At 38.9% G+C, this 20,404-nt stretch overlaps 1 protein-coding gene across 1 annotated transcript in view; it reads left to right on the forward strand.

The window, feature by feature from the left end:
* The window catches only part of LOC103606098 (voltage-gated potassium channel subunit beta-1), a 78,936-nt gene that overhangs the window by 6,827 nt on the left and 51,705 nt on the right, over positions 1-20,404 (forward strand). The window contains exons 3-6 of the mRNA XM_008590693.1: positions 1,969-2,013; positions 5,778-5,822; positions 8,119-8,162; positions 15,451-15,537. Coding sequence (XP_008588915.1) covers positions 1,969-2,013; positions 5,778-5,822; positions 8,119-8,162; positions 15,451-15,537 — 221 coding nt within the window. The remainder of the gene's footprint in view (positions 1-1,968; positions 2,014-5,777; positions 5,823-8,118; positions 8,163-15,450; positions 15,538-20,404) is intronic.

The raw sequence follows: 20,404 nt of genomic DNA on the forward strand, positions 1-20,404 counted from the left end.
CCATATTTCATAGTTCCTCAGCTTTCCTGTGGAACTGGGACATCTCCCTGCAGGGAAGCATGGATGGCTTTTTTCTGCCTGCCAGCCAGTCCCTACACTAGCATTACAGGCAGATCAGACATCAAAGGTGGGATCCCCAAAGATGCCAGGAAATCCAAAATCTTTTATAAGAGCACATTCCATAGCCCATGAGGACAGAGAGGGCTGCAGAGAGGCCTCGCTGCTTTTGAGGAAGGAGTCACATCTGGCTGCAGCTTTCCCTTGGACCCGACAGCGGGTTTGGGGCTCTAGGACAGGGCTGGTTAAGTGAGACCACATGGGTAGTGCACCTTGGGTTGCACCTAAGCCATCTTGGTCCCAGCACAACCCCCATATTTCAGAGCAGATCTGGGGCCCCCTGGCCCCCCAGAGTGAGCATGGATGTCCAGCTCCCAGAATAAAAAACTAAATAGCTGGGCAGCTGTTTGAGCAGCTCCAAAATTACGAAAACAGGACTGTGGAACATAACCACCTGCAGGCCTAATTCACCTCCTTCCAGGTGAGAATTACAATCAAACTGCTGGATTTGCTGAATGAAGTTCATCATCGAATGGTCTAAGTGCATTTTCCTTGCATGGGTTTCCTCCTTTTCAAGGACAGGCCTATGTTTAAGGATGACCAAAGAGGTTCAGAGCCAAGGTTCTGTGAGTCCAAGGAGAGAAAATAAAAATTATAACGCCTTGTTCCTTTCTACCTCCTCCCCTTCCCCAGGGTTTTCTTCTTTGTTGAATCCTGCTTAGTACCAGATGGTAGAAAAGAGGGAAGAGTGAGTAGCAAGTCTGTCAGGTCCTGTTATATATCCTTTATATTCCTACTGTGAAAGATAGTCATTCTGATGAATTATCGATTGATTGTCGGTGTGTAATCGACACAGGCTCCCACGGGAAATGCAAGGTTGCAAAAGGCAACAGCCTGAGAGACAGGGAGAAACTGAAANCTCCCACGGGAAATGCAAGGTTGCAAAAGGCAACAGCCTGAGAGACAGGGAGAAACTGAAAAGACACTGGTGTGACATCGAGTGCCTGTCTATGTGGCGTACTCCATAGCTAACCTGCATTATGGTTCGTTGCAGGCTGGATGCACCAACAAAGACAGGACATCCAGTTAAGACAAATAATGATTAGCGATGACTCCCATCTATCGCACCCTCATGGGCGAAGTGCTAATGCATCGATCTCCCCATTCACAAAGCCCCCGAGAGCCCAGCGTCTTTTCATAATGTCGGTCTTACCAGGAGGAACATAGGAGAAAGTTTTCATTTGCTTAGTCTTGGGTCCCAGCTGGGGCAGGTGAAAGTCTTCGGTACCCCACTCTGAACCAACCTTAGGGGCAGAAAGGACACTTCATTGCATCTCCTTGTATCTTGCTCCTATGACAAAGTTTGTCACTGAAATCAGGACATTTTCTGGGTGGGCCACTGCATCTGCAGCCCTGGCCTTTAGGACATCTAAACCCACAGATGGTTCTTTGTTTATCCTGCAAGATCACCTGGGAGTCAGTATTTTGTGTCTGACAATGTGAGGCCTCATTGTCCCCCCCCCCCGGTCACAACTGAATTGTTCCACAGCAAATAGAAGGAAAACCTTGACTCCCACTGGACATCGCCAAGCAAGCGGGGCATTTCTATCTGGGGTCAGTGGTTCAAGAACACCAAACTGCCAAATGACTCTGTTATTTCTTAGTATCAGGACCACTGGCGGTCTCCTGCCAGCGTGTCAGTATTTGGCAGGTGCTTCTGGAATGCTCCGGAGCAGGATTCTGCAGGCACAAGCAGAAACAGTGGAAATTGTATTACCAGCTGAGAGTGGCTTCTATTTTGGGGATATGTGGGCACTGAGAGTTCAAACAAGGAATGGCTCTGGGGCTTTGGAGTGACTCTTGCTTTTCCAGGACACTGTATCCTAAGATAGTATCTGTTTCCCCCTCCAGGGCTGAAGTGATTCTGGGGAGCATCATCAAGAAGAAAGGCTGGAGGTACTGCATTCAATGTAACTGTCTGTTTGCCTTTTAAAAGACTTATTATTTCGTGCCAGAAAAGGGAAAATAAAATCACGTGAAACCTGACCAAAAGGTTCTTCGAAAAAAAAAAAAGTCAACCCTTGGTAGAGAAATGATTTACAGTGGCTTGAAAATAAATGCCAGCGAGTTCATTACTTGCGCTTCACAAATTATTGACTAGTCATTGATCACAATGAATTACCCCGTAGGGTTGAGCAGAGAAGGAGGGAATGTTTATGAGATATTTATGCATAAAAGAAAATGACATTTTCATGGCTTCTGACTTCCATTTGTGTAATCTGGTGAAAAAAGCAAGCTGACAGGAAGCTGATTATCTATACACACAGATTTATGTTCACTGTTGATTTTATTAACAATTCTGAATGCAAAGAAACGATGAAACAAGAAGCCCTTGGGATAAATACTTCAAAGCTTTCTATCTGAACACAATTAGCAGGCCTCTCTCCTGTGTGTCCAGGAGCCCTATTCTCTGGGTATTCGGAAGAGTGCTTCGTCTGCTCTCCTTGAGGGGTCCCTCTGAGAAATACGAGGGGCTGTGCTTACATGTCCCCTCCAACAGTAATGAGGGGTGCCGTAACATCTGTGGGGGCAGGGAGGCAGTCCCCCCATTTCCCTATGGGGGTATCAGCCACAACAGCCACTTCTTCCCCAGCATGGACACAGAATCAGGCACAGCCCAGCAAAGGCCACTGGACAGCTTTGGGGCCCTCCTCTGCTGTAGCATGACTTCTACTGATGGCCAAATAAATAACGGTGCTGTAGTATCAATGAAGATAACAATGCAAAGAGCTTTGTACTCATGTGCATACACTTAGTGTGTATTTCCTAAAGTATAGTCTAGGAAATACGGACATTCTCAAAAGGTGACAGCTCAAGACTGGTTTTATTATGCCTTTGCACATATCACTTGACCTCCATCTGGGAGGGGAAACTTAAAGGGTGGAAGAGAGCTTCATGCATTTTTAGGGCTGCTTACTCCTCACCCTGAGATAAACATTTGGTAGGAATAAGGGCCTGTGGAAATGGAAAACTAGACATTTATGGAGATATGAACAAATAAAGTTTGGTGACCTACTTTCTCCCTCTCCTTTCTCCTTCTCCCCCACCCCAGGGGACTGCACAGGTATTACGAGAAAACCATATTTCACTTTAGATATGGAAAAATATTCACGTCCCCACCCAGTCGTCCACCTTGCCTGAGTTACTTTCTCACCCAGCATATTGGTCCATCTATCACTGCCTAAATAGGGACTTAGTTTCCCAGGGCTGCTGCAACAAAGTACCACAATCCAGGTGGCTTAAAACAACAGGAATTTGTTCTTGCACGGTTCTGGAGGCCAGGAGTCCAAAATCAAGCTGCTGGCAGGGTAAAATCCTCCTCACATTCTCCTAGCTTCTGGTGGGCCCAGCAGTCCTCAGCCTCCCTTTGCTGCAGCAGCAGCACTTTGACCTCGGTTTCCATCATTGCATGTTGTCTTCTCTGCGTCTGTGCGTCTTACGACACCGGCCATGTTGGAGTAGGGACCCACCCTACTCCAGTATGACCTCATCCTCACTAATTACATCTGCAATAACCCTATTCCAAATAATCCCACATTCTGAGGTACTGAGGGTTAGGACTTTAACATATCTTTTGGGGGAACACAATTCAACCCATAATAGAAACCTTGAAGATAAGTCCACTAATAGCTCAGTGCAGTCTGCAGCAAGGTGTAGGCTGCCAGAGGATACCTGAGGAAGAAGGGGAAGCATTGACACTGTGGCTCTTTTCCCCTCTACACCCAGAGAAGCTTTGATCACCACTGTCCATAGTGACAGAACATATTTTATATACCTGCTGTAGATTAACATGCATATTTCACAAACTGTCTTTCAGTCTTGCAAATAAAAACTCAGGCTGTCACTGTATTACAGAATGTTCATGAAAGTTCACGGTTGAAACCATGAGACTGGGAAAGATAAACCATATCATCATAGCAATGAGCCTGTAAAAGCTGTTTCAACCAGCACACCTGGCTTCTAGCCCTGGTGCTGCTACTTACTGGCTATTTTATCTGCGGCAAGTTACTTCGCTTCTCTGATTCTCAATTTCTCCATCTGTAAAATGGACAGCACAACTGTTTATGAAGTGTCATACTGACAGAGTGAGATAAGGTGTGCAAAAGTATTTTAAAGGCTGTGCAATATCACTGTAAAATACGTTATCCTCCCCACCTACTCGGAAGAGTTGCTCTAAGAGCCCCCATGGGAGTCCATGATAATTTGCCAGGCTGCTGTTGCTATTTGACCATAAATGTTAGTGTGCACACCCATAGAGGCCAAATGTTTTACGGAAAGCTTAACTTTGGAAAAATAGATCTATTGTGTTGTTGGATAGAATGTGCAGCTTTGGCAAGCCCAACTGATCTGGATTATGAAAAGGGCTGCATTCATTTCTTATAATATTCCACCCAGCTTTTTCTTGAAGGTTGAAAGGGTTTTCTAAAGGAATCTTGGCTCCCCCAAGGCTTATTGCTATTACAGTAGGTATCATGAGGTTGATGGATTAACCCAGAAAGTACACCAGCCCTTTGGGGTGTGTAATCTCCAGGTGCATACATCTGTAGACCTTCCATTACAGTGATTCAAATTACTTTTCAGGGAACTAACTTCAGTAGGATGGAGCTATTGATATTTTCAACAAATTTTTCTTGTTGCAACCAACTTGTCAGAATTGTCACCATCATTCTGCATTGGTTATCATTAATCATGCTAGGCTTTTATACCCAGAGCCCCAAAGCGTTGACTCTACATCTGATGGAATTATAAATGCCTTATTTCAAATACAGTGCTCCTAAAGTTTGGTCTTAACCTTTGAATCTCAAAAGATTTTTTTTCTAGACCAGTTTAATTGAATTACATATCTAGAGAAACTAAATTGCACTGAGATCTGCTTCCCCATTTTAAATTATATTTCTTTTGTTTTCAAGTCATATTTCTTATTTCATGATCATAATGCTATGATTGTATTTCCTGTCCTGGGGTGTGGGTTTGACAAGATTTCCACATTTCCTTCCCCTAGGAGTAAAGTGATAAACCTTGAATTAAGACACTCAAAGAAATGTTTTCCCTGTTTATTCTCAATATTTATTGAGTGTTATAATTTATGTCCCCATTCATATTTCCATGTAGTCAGTTCCCGCCTGTGAATATGATGGGTGGAGGGCATAATAACTCACAGCCACTCGGGTCCAGGGTCCTTGGCAGAGAGTGGACTTCCTCCCAAGCAAAGTTCATGCACAATCAACGTAGTGCCAGATGCTACTTATGTATTAGTTGGTGGCTGTTCATTTGAACTACTAAAGCAATACACCCTTTAACTCCTTTCACTTACGTTCTCAGGTACCATTTCTGATGCTCCAGCCAGGCCTACCACTCACCTTCACCTTGCACCCCATTCAGGGCTTGCTGGCCCTGCCTCCTCCTCTTCTAGCCCCTCCAGGTGAAACCATTTCCCTGGCACCCCTTCCTCTAAGATCTGACTTCAGGTCCCTGCTCACCAGTTTCCCTTTGTCCTTACATTTCAGCGACATTAATTAACAAATGTATCTCTTTACCACATTTTTAAAATGTGAGGTACAATAACAAATTCTTTCTGGTCCTATAATAATAATATGACTCAGTACAATAACCCACAATTTATTTACTATTTCTCTGTTGTTTGTCTGTTTGGTATACAGGAGGTCCAGCCTGGTCATAACAACCAAACTCTACTGGGGAGGAAAGTAAGTTAAATACCTTTTATTTTCCCTACAGAACAGGAAACAACTAGTAGTTCATGCTTTTATCCTTTTAGGCAACTATTTTACATCTAACATACTAAAATTAATTGGCATAGAGATAAGGATTTTTTTTCTCACACTAAGAAAATAGCGATTAGCCAGGATTCAATTTTAGCAAGATACTCCCAAAGAAATTCAGTGAAAAGCATGTGGTCACTTGTTACTAAGTGATTCATGGAGATTTTTCAAATACCAACCTCATACTTAGAACCATTTCCAAAATAGAGTTCAAATTTCAGGAAAAGAAAATAAGCACAAAGCATCACAGAAGAAAAGCTACTCAAATCTGCCAAAACTCAGTCTTCTATGGGATGCAAAGATTTAAAAACATCTTGTCTGGCTCCACTTGTAAGTCTCTGATCATTTCTGCAGAGGGCTCTGAAAGTGCTGATCAAAGGACCAGACCATTAGAGAATAACACGGAGCTACCTGTATCACTTGCTGTCAGGCAAATGAAAGCGAAGTCCTCTCTCTGTTTTGGATGCCAAACAAATTTCACAGGACGAACTGGCTTCTGATGGGCCTGCTGGTGGACTGGTACTTACATTATTCAGCAGGACTTAGAAAGCTGGGCTTTTTGACAAACATGTAAGAAGACAGCAAGCTATTCTATATACTGGAACAATTGTTGGCACTGTGCTTTTTATGGAAATCTCAAAGAATGCTGAAGTCTTAAAAAACAAAAACAAACAAAACCTTATTTACCTCCCAATAGTTGATAGGGAATAGTTATTTAAAAATTATTTAAATACAATGGGATATTTTATTTATTTATTAAAATAGTTATTTAAATAAAATAGAAGGCAGAGCCAGTTCTTCTTTAGGAAATTTCTTTTTTTTTTTTTTTGTCTTTTGTCTTTTTCCGTGTCCGGCAACGGATCGCAACCCTCAGTGTTGCCCCCGTACCGGACCGGGGACCGGCAACAGGATCGCAACCCTCGGTGTTGCTCCCGCTCCTCGCTCAGCCAGTGAGCGGGAACCGGTCTGGATGTGGGATCTGAACCCTCGGGCGGGAGCGCCGCTACGCTTCTCAAGCGGCGCACTTATCCAGTGCGCCACCGGGCCGGCCCTTCTTTAGGAAATTTCTAATCAAAATATATACGTATAAGGGCTGGCCAGTTAGCTCAGTTGGTTAGAGTGCAGCCTTGTAACACCAATGTCATGGGTTTGGATCCCCGTACTGGCCAGCTACCAAAATGTATATGTATATACACATATACCCATATTTTATTGTTGTTTTTGAGCTTACTTATGATGATATAAAGACAAAAAGATGGACTTAGATTTTTATTATTATTGTAGTCTGTATAAAAATAAAGCAACATGGTACCTATGAGAAATGTGGATTTTCATTGCCTGTACTTTGATTCATGATGCCCTTGCTTGGTGCTTTTGCAATGGAACATAAAACCTTGTTCATAGTTTAAACGTAAACAGGAAATGAGACAACTTACAAGAACCATAATGTAATACAAACAGAATTGTCTAATATACTTATAAAAGATACAGAATAAAGATACGTTCACAAAGGTGAATAGTAAACTACTATATTTTAAAAAGAGGCTGCCACAGGTATTGATGTTGAAGAAATATTTCATCAATACTTTAAAATTCAAGGACCATATTTCTTTCTACCTGGCCAAAGCTTGAGAAGTATCTGGGAAAGCAAAACTCCTTATGACTAATGGTCTGTCTTTTTAGGACATTAATTTAAGGAAGACTTGGTTCATCACATTTTAGAGGAAAATAGTTATTAAATTTCTTTTGGAAGTCAAAAGCAGTTTCAAATTTGCTTTCTTTCTCTGAAAAGCTTATAGCAGCAGCCTGGCAATCTTACAGTAAATTCACAAACTTACAAACTTACAACAAGCCTTTTTTATTTTTATTTTTGCTTTAGATTGGTTAAGAACTAGGTAAGAAGGTTGAACTGTGTGTCAAATTATGTATAGACTGGGTGCTTGTGGCTGAGTTGTCATTAACTTGTGCCTGGTGCTGAATGATATTAATGGCATGGTGACAGTCATGGTTAATTCATTTCCTGGGATCTCCAAAGAAAAGGGGCTCAGTGTGTGACAGCCTTCTCTCTTCAGCCTCTACTGGTGCATAATTTTCTGAGAAAAGGCTATAAAATTAGCAATCTAGTCTAAGTACGAGTTATTATTATTCTGCACTTTTGAAAGAGGTTAAAAAAAAAAAAGCACTCCCCCACTCAAAGTCATTTGCTTCTTTTTCTTGGCAGAGCTGAAACAGAAAGAGGGTTGTCAAGAAAGCATATTATTGAAGGTGGGTACTGCTGCTTCAATTTTATTTTCATTTGTGGGCTCCTGATTCAAGAAAGTTATCAACCACATAGGTTCAAAACACATTGGAAGGAAAAAAATTTACCTGCATAAAAAAACTTTGTAGAAAATGACCACTGGGTAATTGATTGGCTGTGCCATTGCTTTTGCGATGGTACTCAAAACTTTACAAAGTTTAGAAATAAACAGGAAATAGAACAGTCTGCAGAACCATTATGTAGTAAAATACAACTACTCTACTTCATTGTGAGGATTGTGAGAATTTTGAGTAATTTTTATTTATTTCTTGCTTTTCCATGTATTACAAATTTTTACACTTATACCTTTCACAATGAAGAAAAAATGTTAGAAGGGGATGCTATATATTTCCAACATCCTTATACTAGTTAACAAACTATTTCATAAAAATCCAAGATTTTTGTACCTTGGATTTATGATTAATCATGAAGACAGATGATTTTCTCCTTTTTTAGAAATAACTCTATTTATGAAATACCAATGTCACCAAAACCAAAATATACTCTATTTCCACCACTTTAAAAATTAAAGTAAAGAAGTAAAGTGCTCTCTATGCTCATTTCATCTCCTCCCACAGTCTGGCAGTCTCGTGTGTGCTTCCCAACTTTCCTTTACAGTTACACTGCCTTATCTATTCCTCTATCTGTACACTCACTCATATTTAAAAAATATAAAAACACACATATGTATTAAAACAATAGAACAAGGTTATAAATATTAACCTGAACCTTGCCTTTCTTCCTCAATTAAAATACATTTACATACACACATTCACACACACACACACACGCGCGCACGCACACACACACACACGTGACTTATGGGTTATTTTCAGTTTTTTCTGTTACAAAGAATTACACAAGTGACCATCCTTATGTAAATGGAATAGATTCTAGTAGTGGAATTATTAGGTCACTAACATGGAATAATGCAAATTTGACAAATAAAACAAAGAATAATGCATATTTTAACACAAAATTATTTTCTAAAAAAGAGTATACCAATCTGTTAGATGAGCTGGTTTTATTTGCTTATTTATGCATTTATTTATCAGTGAGTTTGAGCTTTTTTTCATAACTTTGTGCTGCTTTTCTTGGGAATTAACTCTTTATGTTCTTTGGCTGTTTTTATTTTGAGTTGTTTGACTTGGTCTTATTAATTTGCAGGAGCTCTTTGTATATTAGCATCATTCACTCTTTGTTAGTTACTTGTAAACTTTTTTCTCTCCACAAACCTAATCTAAAAGATAATGTTTAATTGAGGATATTCATCCCAGTTTGGAACTTGGAGATCTTTATTGACCTATAAACATGACTACTTTGAAATATCTTAGATTTGCAGTAGAACAAAAAATAGTTTCAGTATTCACTCATTTAATTTAAAATGGAGATTTTGAAGCCAGATCTTGAAACATAACACACACACACACACACACACACACACACACATTTAACAATAATAATTGTATCTGAGTTTAGTATTTGTCACTAACTGATTTTTACTGTATTTGTAAGCATATGGACTTTGAAAGCAGACAGACTTTTGTTCAAGTTACATCTCTGTCATTTATGAGTTGGGTGACTTTGTACAAGATCCTTAATTTCACAAAGCCTCTGTCTCCTTGACTATAAATTACATTGTAAATATTCCTACCTCATAAAGTTACTGTATCAGGATTTAAATGAGATAATTCACTTTGAGCATAGTTCTACCACATAATAAATGTGATTTTTGTCATCATATCATCATTATTGTTCTTATAAATGCAACTGTTAATCTGCATTCTATGGATAAGGACACTCTTCACTAGAAGGATGACATTCTGAGGCTGCCTCAATGAATGACCACCTTCTAGCCCTAGAGAGAGCTTCCAGATCCCTCACCCACACAGGATCCCTTCTCAGGCCTTCATGTCCAATTTGACACTGAAGTCAAACCCAACCTGCCCCTCAAAACTGTTACCACTCCTGCTCTAGCTTTTGCCCATGACTGTGTCCTGTACTTCAGAGTGTGCTGATCAGAAATAACCCAGGCCGGCTTGCAGTATCACGCTGAATGAACAGATCAGCAATGCACTGCCTGAAAAGTTCTTGTGTGTTTATTTTTCTTATTAATCTAACTGACTAGAAAAAAGAAATTCAGGACATGGTGCACGCTGGTAAACAACAAAGAAATATAAAATTGAAGAGAAAAACAAAGGAGAAGGTCTGCTACTGTCCTCTTCACCAAATCTCCATTGCTTTAATGGAGTGTGTGTGCCCAATTTCAGAATTCTCCCTCTCTCTTTTAAATCGGTTTTCTTCAGGCCTCATCAGCTTAATAGAAATACCTTAAATTCCCTCTTCCTTTAAATAAGTCTGAATTCTCTCAGGAACTAGTGTCTCAGGACGGATAAACCAGTTCAGCTGAAATTCAAGCTGACCCAAATTCAAACTTTAACATAAAAGTTCAAATTTTTCAGATTGAAGAATTGAAATCATTTATTATGTTGTTGTTATTGTTGGTGTTACTTTACAGTTTATAGTTTCAGCCAAAGACAAAGGCTTGTGAGTACAAGAGAGTCAGCTTGAAGGGTATTTCTAGACAGGCTGAAATTAGGGAATTGAGTGAATTTTGCAGAAAATCACAGACATGAGACTTCTAAACCCAAAATAAAGTTTGAAGAGGTTTATGAATCATCATCCTTAAGTTCACTGATACTTGTTCTGTGATGAAGGTGGCCTTATTTAACATTGGAGATTCATATGCATATTAAATTTGAGAAGCACTGTTAGAGGATAAGACAGAAGTCCAATCCATATGGAGTTCAGACCGCTTGTGTGCAGGGGATCTTGGCCACCTGAGTTAGTTTACAGAGTATAAAACGAGCTTGACTGATGTGTATATAATATAGTTTTGAAAAAAATCGTATGAAAGGCCTTTTTAATAAGCCCAAATTCTCTGACTTAGATCCAGTTAGGTATAACATTCTCCTTAGATCCACAAGGAGGGAGAAAATAATTCACTAATAGGTTTATTACATCCATTTAGAATCCTGCGGTCTTTTCAGGCTCTAAAATTCTATATATTCATTCAGCCATTCCACAAACATTCATTAAGCCTCAATTTGTGCCAGTGTTAGAATTTAGCAGGTAAATTCCTTTAGTGGCCGACATAAAGGAATAGAAATAGCTTGGGTAAGTTACATAGTAAGAATAATTAAATTGTGTGCTTTTACAGTCAAAAGCTTTGTCTAAGTCAACATTTGCCTTTCAGGTAAACAGTTTTGTTGTGTGATTCAAAATAAACACACAGCCATCGTTCTGGGAGCAGGAAAGGAAAATAAGCTGAAAAAGCTCACTTGAAACTTTTTAATGAATGACAAATGTTGAACCTTACTCTCTGAACTTTTTTTTAAAAAGATAACATGAGTTTTCAATTAAAGAATGAATTTCTGAACAAATGGACTCACCATAGATTCCTTTCCAGCATGTTCATAGTAAACTGATATTATTCACCCAGGATAACCGTGTTTTATAACAGGAGGCGCAGCCAGGTATATGATTCGAATACAGTGCAGCCTTTAAAAAGAGAAGCAGATGTGTCTGCGCGTATCTTGAAAAGAAACTGAAAAATTATATAGGGAAACTGGACTTTAAGTCAACATTTTTTTTTCAAGCTGGAATGATCACACCCCATATTTGAATAGAACCCTTGCAGAATCTCCAAGCTACTGCTTTTCTTGTTTCTACACGGTTCAATTTGCAACACTGAACACCCGACCCACCTCTACCCCTGCCAGTCTGTTTAATGTCCAGAATAAGCATGTTTCTTTAGGCTCCTGTGAAATAGGCTTACATTGAATTAAGATTCACCTTCTAAACAATACAGTTCCTGATTTTTTTTTTACTATAATCACATGAAAGCTGTTTTCTTTACATAATTTATTATCCTGCAGACTTTTGAGGAACTGCTGGTTAACTTCCAGATATCTCCTCAAGGGCAGGGAGGTTTCTCATGCTTTTCCTATACTCATCTCCCACCTCTCACAGACACTGGGTTTGTGCCTAGGGACAGGCTAACGTCAACAGTGCCTTCAGCAAGTGCATTCACTGCACTGGAGCTCTTACCTCCTTAGGTTATGATTAGCTGCCTAGCTGCCCCTCTGGAGCCAGGGTTAATGCATTTTTGCATGTCTACGTAAACTTAAAACAATACCTGGCCCCAACCCAGTGCTCAACAAACATTTGCTAAATGGAAATCGAACATGACTACTTGTTCATTAGAGCTAAATCCTAAATGGCTCTTAAGGAGAGATTTGTTGAGCATGTCTTTATGTTGCTATGATTTACCTATTTCTACAAGATGAGAGCATCCAAATAGGAAAAGACAGGAACACCTGATTTGGTTTTCAATCATGTGAAAGATCAAAACAGAAAGATCATCTAGCTCCATTTCACCTTTGGATAGATGAGAAAACCGAGGCTCAGAAAGCCTAAGAGACATCGCAAGTTAAGGCCAGCCCCAGTTAGTGCCCTGGATCTCAAGCCCCATTCCTCACCTCCACTGAATGCCAGCCTGGTCCATCTAGCTGCCAAGAGCTCCATGTGGATGACTGATGTGCTGCTCAGACTGAACTTGGCTCTCACCACCACCTCTGAGCTGCTTTCTCCTGACTTCCCCATCTTAGGACCAGTCACCTCACTTCTCAGGTCAAAAATCTAGGAGTCATCCTTGATTACTCTAACCTCCACAGCCTATATCCAGCACACCAGCCGGTCCTCTTGTTTCTACTTACACAACTTGTCCCAAATTTGAAAACTTTTCACCCAAGTGGCCGAAGCTAGTTCTGCTGCAGTAGCCTCCTCACTAGTCCCTATCCTTGCTTTCACCCCTACAGATGCTTCTCAGCAGGCAGAGCCAGCAGGCCAAATGAGATTCCGATCATATTATTTCCCCTGCTTAATCCCCTCTTCCTTCCCACCACCGCACCCATCCATCTTCCCTCGTCAGTGTTGTTAAATCTCACGTGGATTCCAGAATTCATACCATGGATCACAAGACTTTATGCGATTGAGATTTTCAAAGTAAGTGGATTGTGTCTCTTACGGGCACAATCTCCTTTCAATCCAGTTCAAAGTCGGAGTAGAGATCACTGGCCCAAATATGAAGTAAGAGTGTTTCATGAAAGAAATATTGAATTTCTACCCACATACCAAGAAGGAGTGTTTTTTAGAAAAAGAATTGAGAGGTGAGAAATGACCAAATACAACAAGACTGACCTTTATATCAAGTCCATGCCTCTTTATGGATACACATTATACCTTGAACAATAGACACTCTCAACATGCATGGTCAGCTCCTTGGGGATGAGGACTGTGTCTGCACATCTTTATACCCCCAGAGTTCAGCACAGTTTCAGGATCAAAATGGGACTCAATTACAAGCATGTGGCATGAAGTAGTAAATGACTTGTCACACTTAGTCTGTGAAGTGCCTGATTACACGGTGTTGCAACAGTGCAAGTTAGTTGTAGCACCTTCTAGTTACAAGCCCACACAGAGCTGTTTGGAAGAGACATGGTGGGAGGGGGCCATCATCAGAAAGGAGGACACTTGTTTCCTGTGCAGGCATGGGCCATGACTGACATTAAATGCCTCCCTTCAAATCCAGGCGGTCCAGTGAAAATTCGTGGCTTTTAGTTTTTAACTCTCTCCCTCTGAACCTGCCCAAATGTGAACACCATGGTATAATTTACCACCTTACATTTCTGTAGACAATTTTACACAGTGCTTGCTGGAGGAGTGATGCTGAAGGTAGTGAGTATTGTTAGCCTCACTCTAGATTAGAGAACTGAGTCACTAAAAAAGATTAAAGGACCCAGGTCGGACCACAAGCATGCTACAGTGCAGATTCCAACCTTTGTGATGCTGTTATTTGTTTGCTTGGTTGTCCTGCCCTGCTCTTACTTCCTCCCTACATACAATTTTTCCAAAAAGAGGCTCATATCATAGTACTTTTTAAGGCAAGTTTAATTTCAAGCTGTCCCTTGAGATAGCTGGTGATACCCTGAGCCTGAGTCACAGGAGCTTCTTAAAAGCAGGCATTAGACCTCCTAACACCTGTCTGTCCTAATCTCCTCATCAAGGATTTTAACAAGCTATCATCACAGACAATTCTTTTCTCGGTGAATGGAAAATATTTCCGGAACTGTATTCAAGCACTCCATTTTCCCATCAGAAAAGTAATTGTGGCTGGCCGATAAACCAGTTTGAAAAATCAAATTTAAATGAGCCAAATTTAAATTTTATTATAAGAGCCTCATTTAACATGCAATTAGTTTTATGCCTATAATAAAAAGAGAAAAACCTCCGGTCTCCCTGAGGAACTAAAGAGGCTGATGAGGAAATGCTGTTCCTCACGGAAATGAGATGAAATGATTCTTGAACACTGTCATCCTTGTGGTTGCATAACATTACATACAATACATTCTATTTCAGGGAAGAATTAATTTTACTGAAATTAATTAATTTTTTCTGAGTACTTGTAGGAATGTAATCAGATGGTTAGGGCTGAAACATTAGCTATTGGATCTGATTTTTTTTTTTTTAATTCTCACTCTCTCTTTTATATTACCTCTTAAGTCTTTACAGATTCTAGTGTCTTTGTTTCTTCCCAAAAGAATGGGGAATGATAGAAATGGTAGAGGGTATTTTGTTTTAGGTTCTTTAAACTTTGTTCCAGTTGGTAAGATGTTGAGCAAAGCCTTCACCTGCTAACCCTTTATATTACTATTAAAACACACATGTACATTATGTGGGGTTAGCCAGTCATTTATTTCTGATTTATACCATTTTAGTGGGCTTTACTAAGCCCATTAAGTAATTCAAAACATAAAACTTAATTTGCATTTTTCAAGAAAAAATATGTAAACTCTTGAAAAGAAGCTGCTTTTTATTCTAAACTTTGCTTCTGCATATTGCCACACTGAGTCACCGTGAAAGATCATTACTATGTATGTATTTTCCAGTGGGAGTGCTCACATCATTGAAAAGGTCTAAGACTTCTTTGTTGGGGACAAAGTCAACATTTGATGTATTTTAAAAAGGTTCTAGGGACCAATTCACACATTGTATTCAATGTATTTTTTTTTAACTCGTTCAATGCTTTTTTTTAAAAAAAAAAAAAAAAGTAAATTCTTAAAGGAAACCAAAGTGCAATTCTTTCTAATAGTGCTCGTACTTGGACTTTTTTTTTCCTGCCTCTTCTCCCAGGATTGAAGGGCTCCCTCCAGAGGCTGCAGCTGGAGTATGTGGATGTGGTCTTTGCAAATCGACCAGACAGTAACACCCCCATGGAAGGTGAGTGAAGACATGTAATAAAAGACTCTAGAATTATTGATTCCAGCTTGAGGACTTATTCTAATCACAGTAGGAAATGAAATATATTCAGGCTGATCTGATTGAATACAAATATAAAAACTGTTCTGATCGATGCCTTTCCATCTCAGTATTTGCCCTTAAAGCCAATGCTCTGCATCCTGCATCTTTATTTTTTAATTCTTGATTTTTTTTTTAGCAGTTGAAGACACTAGGTATGTGGCTCCTGCTGGGTACAGTGCTCACTTTTTCCACATTCATTAAACTTTTGTGATTTCATCAGCTAAAACAGTAACATCAACTGGAGGGAGAGTTTATAACCCAGCCATCATTATTTCAGTGAGTCCTCTGAGGGTCTTCCTGTTTTATGACTCTAAGTCTGATTAGTTTCCAGTCTGCGGTAACCAGCGCTAAGTGGTCCCATGAGTAGAGGTTTTACGGGAGCGACTTCATCACAATTTCATTGTTGATTCTCAAGGAGCTACAACATTCTATCCCCTATTGTTACAACTGTTTGAAGACCATAGCTTAAGCTTCTCCCAGTGGAAGTTTTCAGAATGTTCCTAAAACAAGAAAAATTTACATTTATTTACAGAATCTGTTTAGGATGACCGAGAAAGGAGGGTTGTTTGGGAGAACAAATTAAAAAGAATGTTCCGGTTAATTGAGGTTTATAATCATATGGATTATCTCTGACCTGAGGTGGCTGAGAATGAATATATTTGGAAAGAAGAGGAAACAGGAATATTCTGGTTGTTTTACTTTACAACATGACATGAATTATCAATTTTCAAAGAGTTAGAATAGTGTAATCCACATAAAATTACACTGAAGATAATTTTGTCCTTGATGATTCAAAAGGCAGTACAGGATCTTGTAATAATATCGGGCTCTGTGAAGATTTATTCTTGCTGTAGGATTATAGAAGGGTTTACAGAAGTACTAAAAAGGTATAAATGATTGAAGTACATATGAATTGCCTTAGGTTGCATATCTGGCCATAAAAATGTTACAAAGATTATTTTCCTTGCCATTTATCTCCTTCTCAACTACAAAGAAATGCTTAATATATATATATATATATATATATATATATATATATAATTTTCTCATAAGAGTTTTCTGCTTTCTTGATTCTGGGTAAATTAGGAGTTTACTATAAAGCAATATCAGTGTTGGAAATTACCCATTGAAATGATATAAAAATGCATATTTTTGTCAAAGCGAAGATTAGGTGTTTGATAAAGAAAATCATAATCATTTTATAAGTGTAAGTGTTTATTAAGAGGATAATACGCATCCTAACGACACTTTAAAACCGAGCACTAGAGTTATTTAGTAAGCAAAAGTATCAAATAAAATGCTATTTAGTGGGGTCTATGGAAAAGTGGGATTGCTTCCCATATTAAGTGCCTAGTGACTGTTTTTCTCTTTGGAATAGCTTCGATTACACCATGTACAGGATAGCAGAATATCTGAGATTTTTCAGGATTTTTTTTCCTGGTCCTACCCATATCTTTAATTTTAGGGATATATTGTAGGAGTCTTTCAAACAGAAAACATAATTTGTACTGTATCTATAGAAGAAGGAGGAAATTCTCAATTAGGAGCCAAGCTGTGTGATACTAACAAGATAATGATGTCTATTGTATACACACTGATTATGTCTTGAAATTTATTAGAAGGGAGCTTCAAAGTGTCTAAAAGAAAAGAAAAAGCCTGCTACTGCCCGATGGACTTTGTCAGTGCAGCATTGTCTAGCCTCTGCTGGAATCAGAGGAAATTTACATTTTCCTTAATTTTCACATAAAATTCCACAAAGCAGAATAGGAAGCTATTTTATCATGAGTCATTGTCCAAGTTCAGAAGCATAATGAAGGGTGTCAAACAATGGAGATTTACCACTTGTTGATAAGGTCAAGGAACATAGCATTTTGTGTGCAGCTCAGCAGCAATCAACTACCTTGTCTAGAATGTAGCCTGTTCCCCCTCACCCCTGCAAATGGAGAACCACTCCTAGCAGGCCCATCAAGCTCTGAGGCTTATTCTTCTAGTAGGACTTAGCAGGCAATTCTTTATGTAGGACTTGTTACAGATTGAAATAGCTTCCATGTGAATTTTCCCTAACTTTTAGAAAATGTGTATCCTCAAATTTAGTATTCCCTTTTGTTCCAAGGTGGGCCCAATTGAAATGCCAAAGTTTGATAAGTAGTCTCTGGAAACACATTGTCCACACTTAGTCTTTTTTACTTTATCATAACAGAGGAAGTACTGATCTGTGAAACAGAGAGAAGAAATGGGAAATAAGGGACAAGGATTACCAAGTAGACTTGGGTACATTTTCTCCTCTAAAAATGAAAAAAAAAAAAATGGTGTTTGAGCTGTTTCTGGATTCCAGGTTGTTAAGATTCATTTTTGCAATGATTTTGTAAATCACATGTGTATGAATGTGAATTTAAGTTGGGCATAGACACTGGGGTCTGTCTGAGAAAGGTTGTCAGTGTTCCTAAAAACAATGTTGTTTGTAATCAAAATTACTCTTGAAAACTACAGTAACTTTTGTTAGTCAGTGTTACTCTATAGCCTTTAACTTTTCAATTTCTTCTTCAAATGTAGTGAAAAACCATCACCATATACTTGTTCAACCACTTTTCTTTTTGATAATGGCAGGAAAGTCCTTAATATCATTCACATCCTTTCCTTGTTGGAATGACTTGCGTTAGCTGTTTAGCTGTTTCAGGCTCAATTGCATCCATTTCTGTTCAATATAAGTGACACACAGTGACTGCCAAGAATATATTGTTGAATTATCATACATTAAATCTACATACATTAAAATTAAAGATCCTTCGAATTCGTAGATCATTTTTATTGGTTTCAACCATTCCTTGTCAACTTCATGAAGCCACAGTAAATTATAATTTTGCTGAGGCACTTATTTTGAATCTGAGAGATCTGAACACTTATGGAATGAGAGAATCCAGCCCAACTCAGCGCTAGCTCTTCTCCGTCGTTGATTACAAAATAGAGTGAAATTCAGGAACTTGGGCATGCTGAAGAGTCTCCAGACATAAACCATGTGAATGTCAAGGGTCACGTGTGTGCCTACTTCATTTAAATGTTATTAGGATGCCAGCCCCTCTCATGTGATCTGTGCCATGAAAGAAAGTTAATTGGGAGCATTTCTAAAATAAACCAAGATGAGTTTCATCCAGTTTCCACGTACCGTATAGCAACCAATTGTGCCAGAAAAAGATTAGCTGCAGCACCTTCTCAATAAGAATATATTGGCATCTATATCCAATTAATTGTTGCCTTCCCTTCCTCCTTAGAAAACAAATAGATGAAAAACAAGTCCTCTCAAAAGAATGGCTGTAAATGCCAAATGTGCAATCAGTGAAGAAAGGGGTGAGATACTTCATTTGCAATCGGCAACCCCATGGAATACAATTAGACATTTTAGGGCTATGGCAAGACGTTCCTGACAACAGAGGGGAACTCGTCTACTTTTTCCCCTGTCCTTGTTTATTTTTTCTGGTTCACCTAGTAGTAAGTCATTTTTCTTTCAAAGCATCTGCCATGCCATCTGTCTCTGCTACAATATCTGGCAACGATGGCGTGTTTTCCAATCCTAGACAAAAATCAACCCCACATCCCATTTCTTCTTTCTTAGGATGCTATATTCCTCCCAGTAGAGTCCCTGACAGTTCCTTGTGCTCTGTAAAACTCATATTCTTAATTCTCTCACTTCCATAAATTCCCAACGTGTATTTCAAAATCTTCTCTTGAGCTCATTAGACAAGTGAAAGTACAAGCCAACACGAGTCATGCTGGACAAAGATAGACACAGAGCCCTGTGTGTCTGAGGACCCACACTAGGAGTTTTTTGGTTTGGCTTTCTGTCATTCAAAACTCATATTCTTAATTCTCTCACTTCCATAAATTCCCAACGTGTATTTCAAAATCTTCTCTTGAGCTCATTAGACAAGAGAAAGTTCAAGCCAACACGAGTCATGCTGGACAAAGATAGGCACAGAGCCCTGTGTGTCTGAGGACCCACACTAGGAGTTTTTTGGTTTGGCTTTCTGTCATTCCCAAATGCCAGGTTAATTTCTGTATCTATACTCTTCTCACTACTCCAGGGAGGAAGTGATTGAACATGACCGTAGTCATGAACAGAGGCTGTAAACCACATACCACTTGTGCATAACAGCAAAAAGAGGGACACACTTTAGTTAACATAGCTTTTAAAAATGGAAAGAAAAAAGCATACTTATTTGTTGATCTGAAAAATGATTTTTAATTAAATTAAATTATTAATTTTTAATTTGTAAAACACTTGGAATTGAGTTTTCTTACTTTTTATTTACAGCTTGTTGTCAAAACTAGCTAATCTCATAGAATTCCTGAGTTATTGAATATTATTCCCATGCTAATTACAGTTCATGTTATTTATTTTTTCTTACTAGCAGGTCAGTGAATACTTAATGCAACCCAGAAGTCTTAATTTCAAATAAGAGAGACAAGACCAAAGTTAGCTTCATTTAATTCCCATAATATCATCATGTCAAACAACCAGTTCCATAAGTATGCTTCTTTCTAAGCCATCTTTTTTAGTGTTGTCATATATAAGCAGGAATCTGCAGATATTTAGGAATCTAAGATATCAAATGACAACTCAGAAAATGCCAGAAAGCAGAAAATGTTGCAGCATCCCAAATTTTCTACGTTTTTTCAATTCCAGAATCCTGGACCTAGATATTTAACTTCCAAATTAAAGTTTTCAGAACAAAAATTTAATCACCTAAAACCTATAAACATTATTTAACCACAATGGATCATCACCTCT

The sequence above is a fragment of the Galeopterus variegatus genome, unplaced genomic scaffold (genome assembly GCF_000696425.1).
Source record: "Galeopterus variegatus unplaced genomic scaffold, G_variegatus-3.0.2 Scaffold6288, whole genome shotgun sequence".
In the NCBI taxonomy this organism is placed as follows: Eukaryota; Metazoa; Chordata; class Mammalia; order Dermoptera; family Cynocephalidae; genus Galeopterus; species Galeopterus variegatus.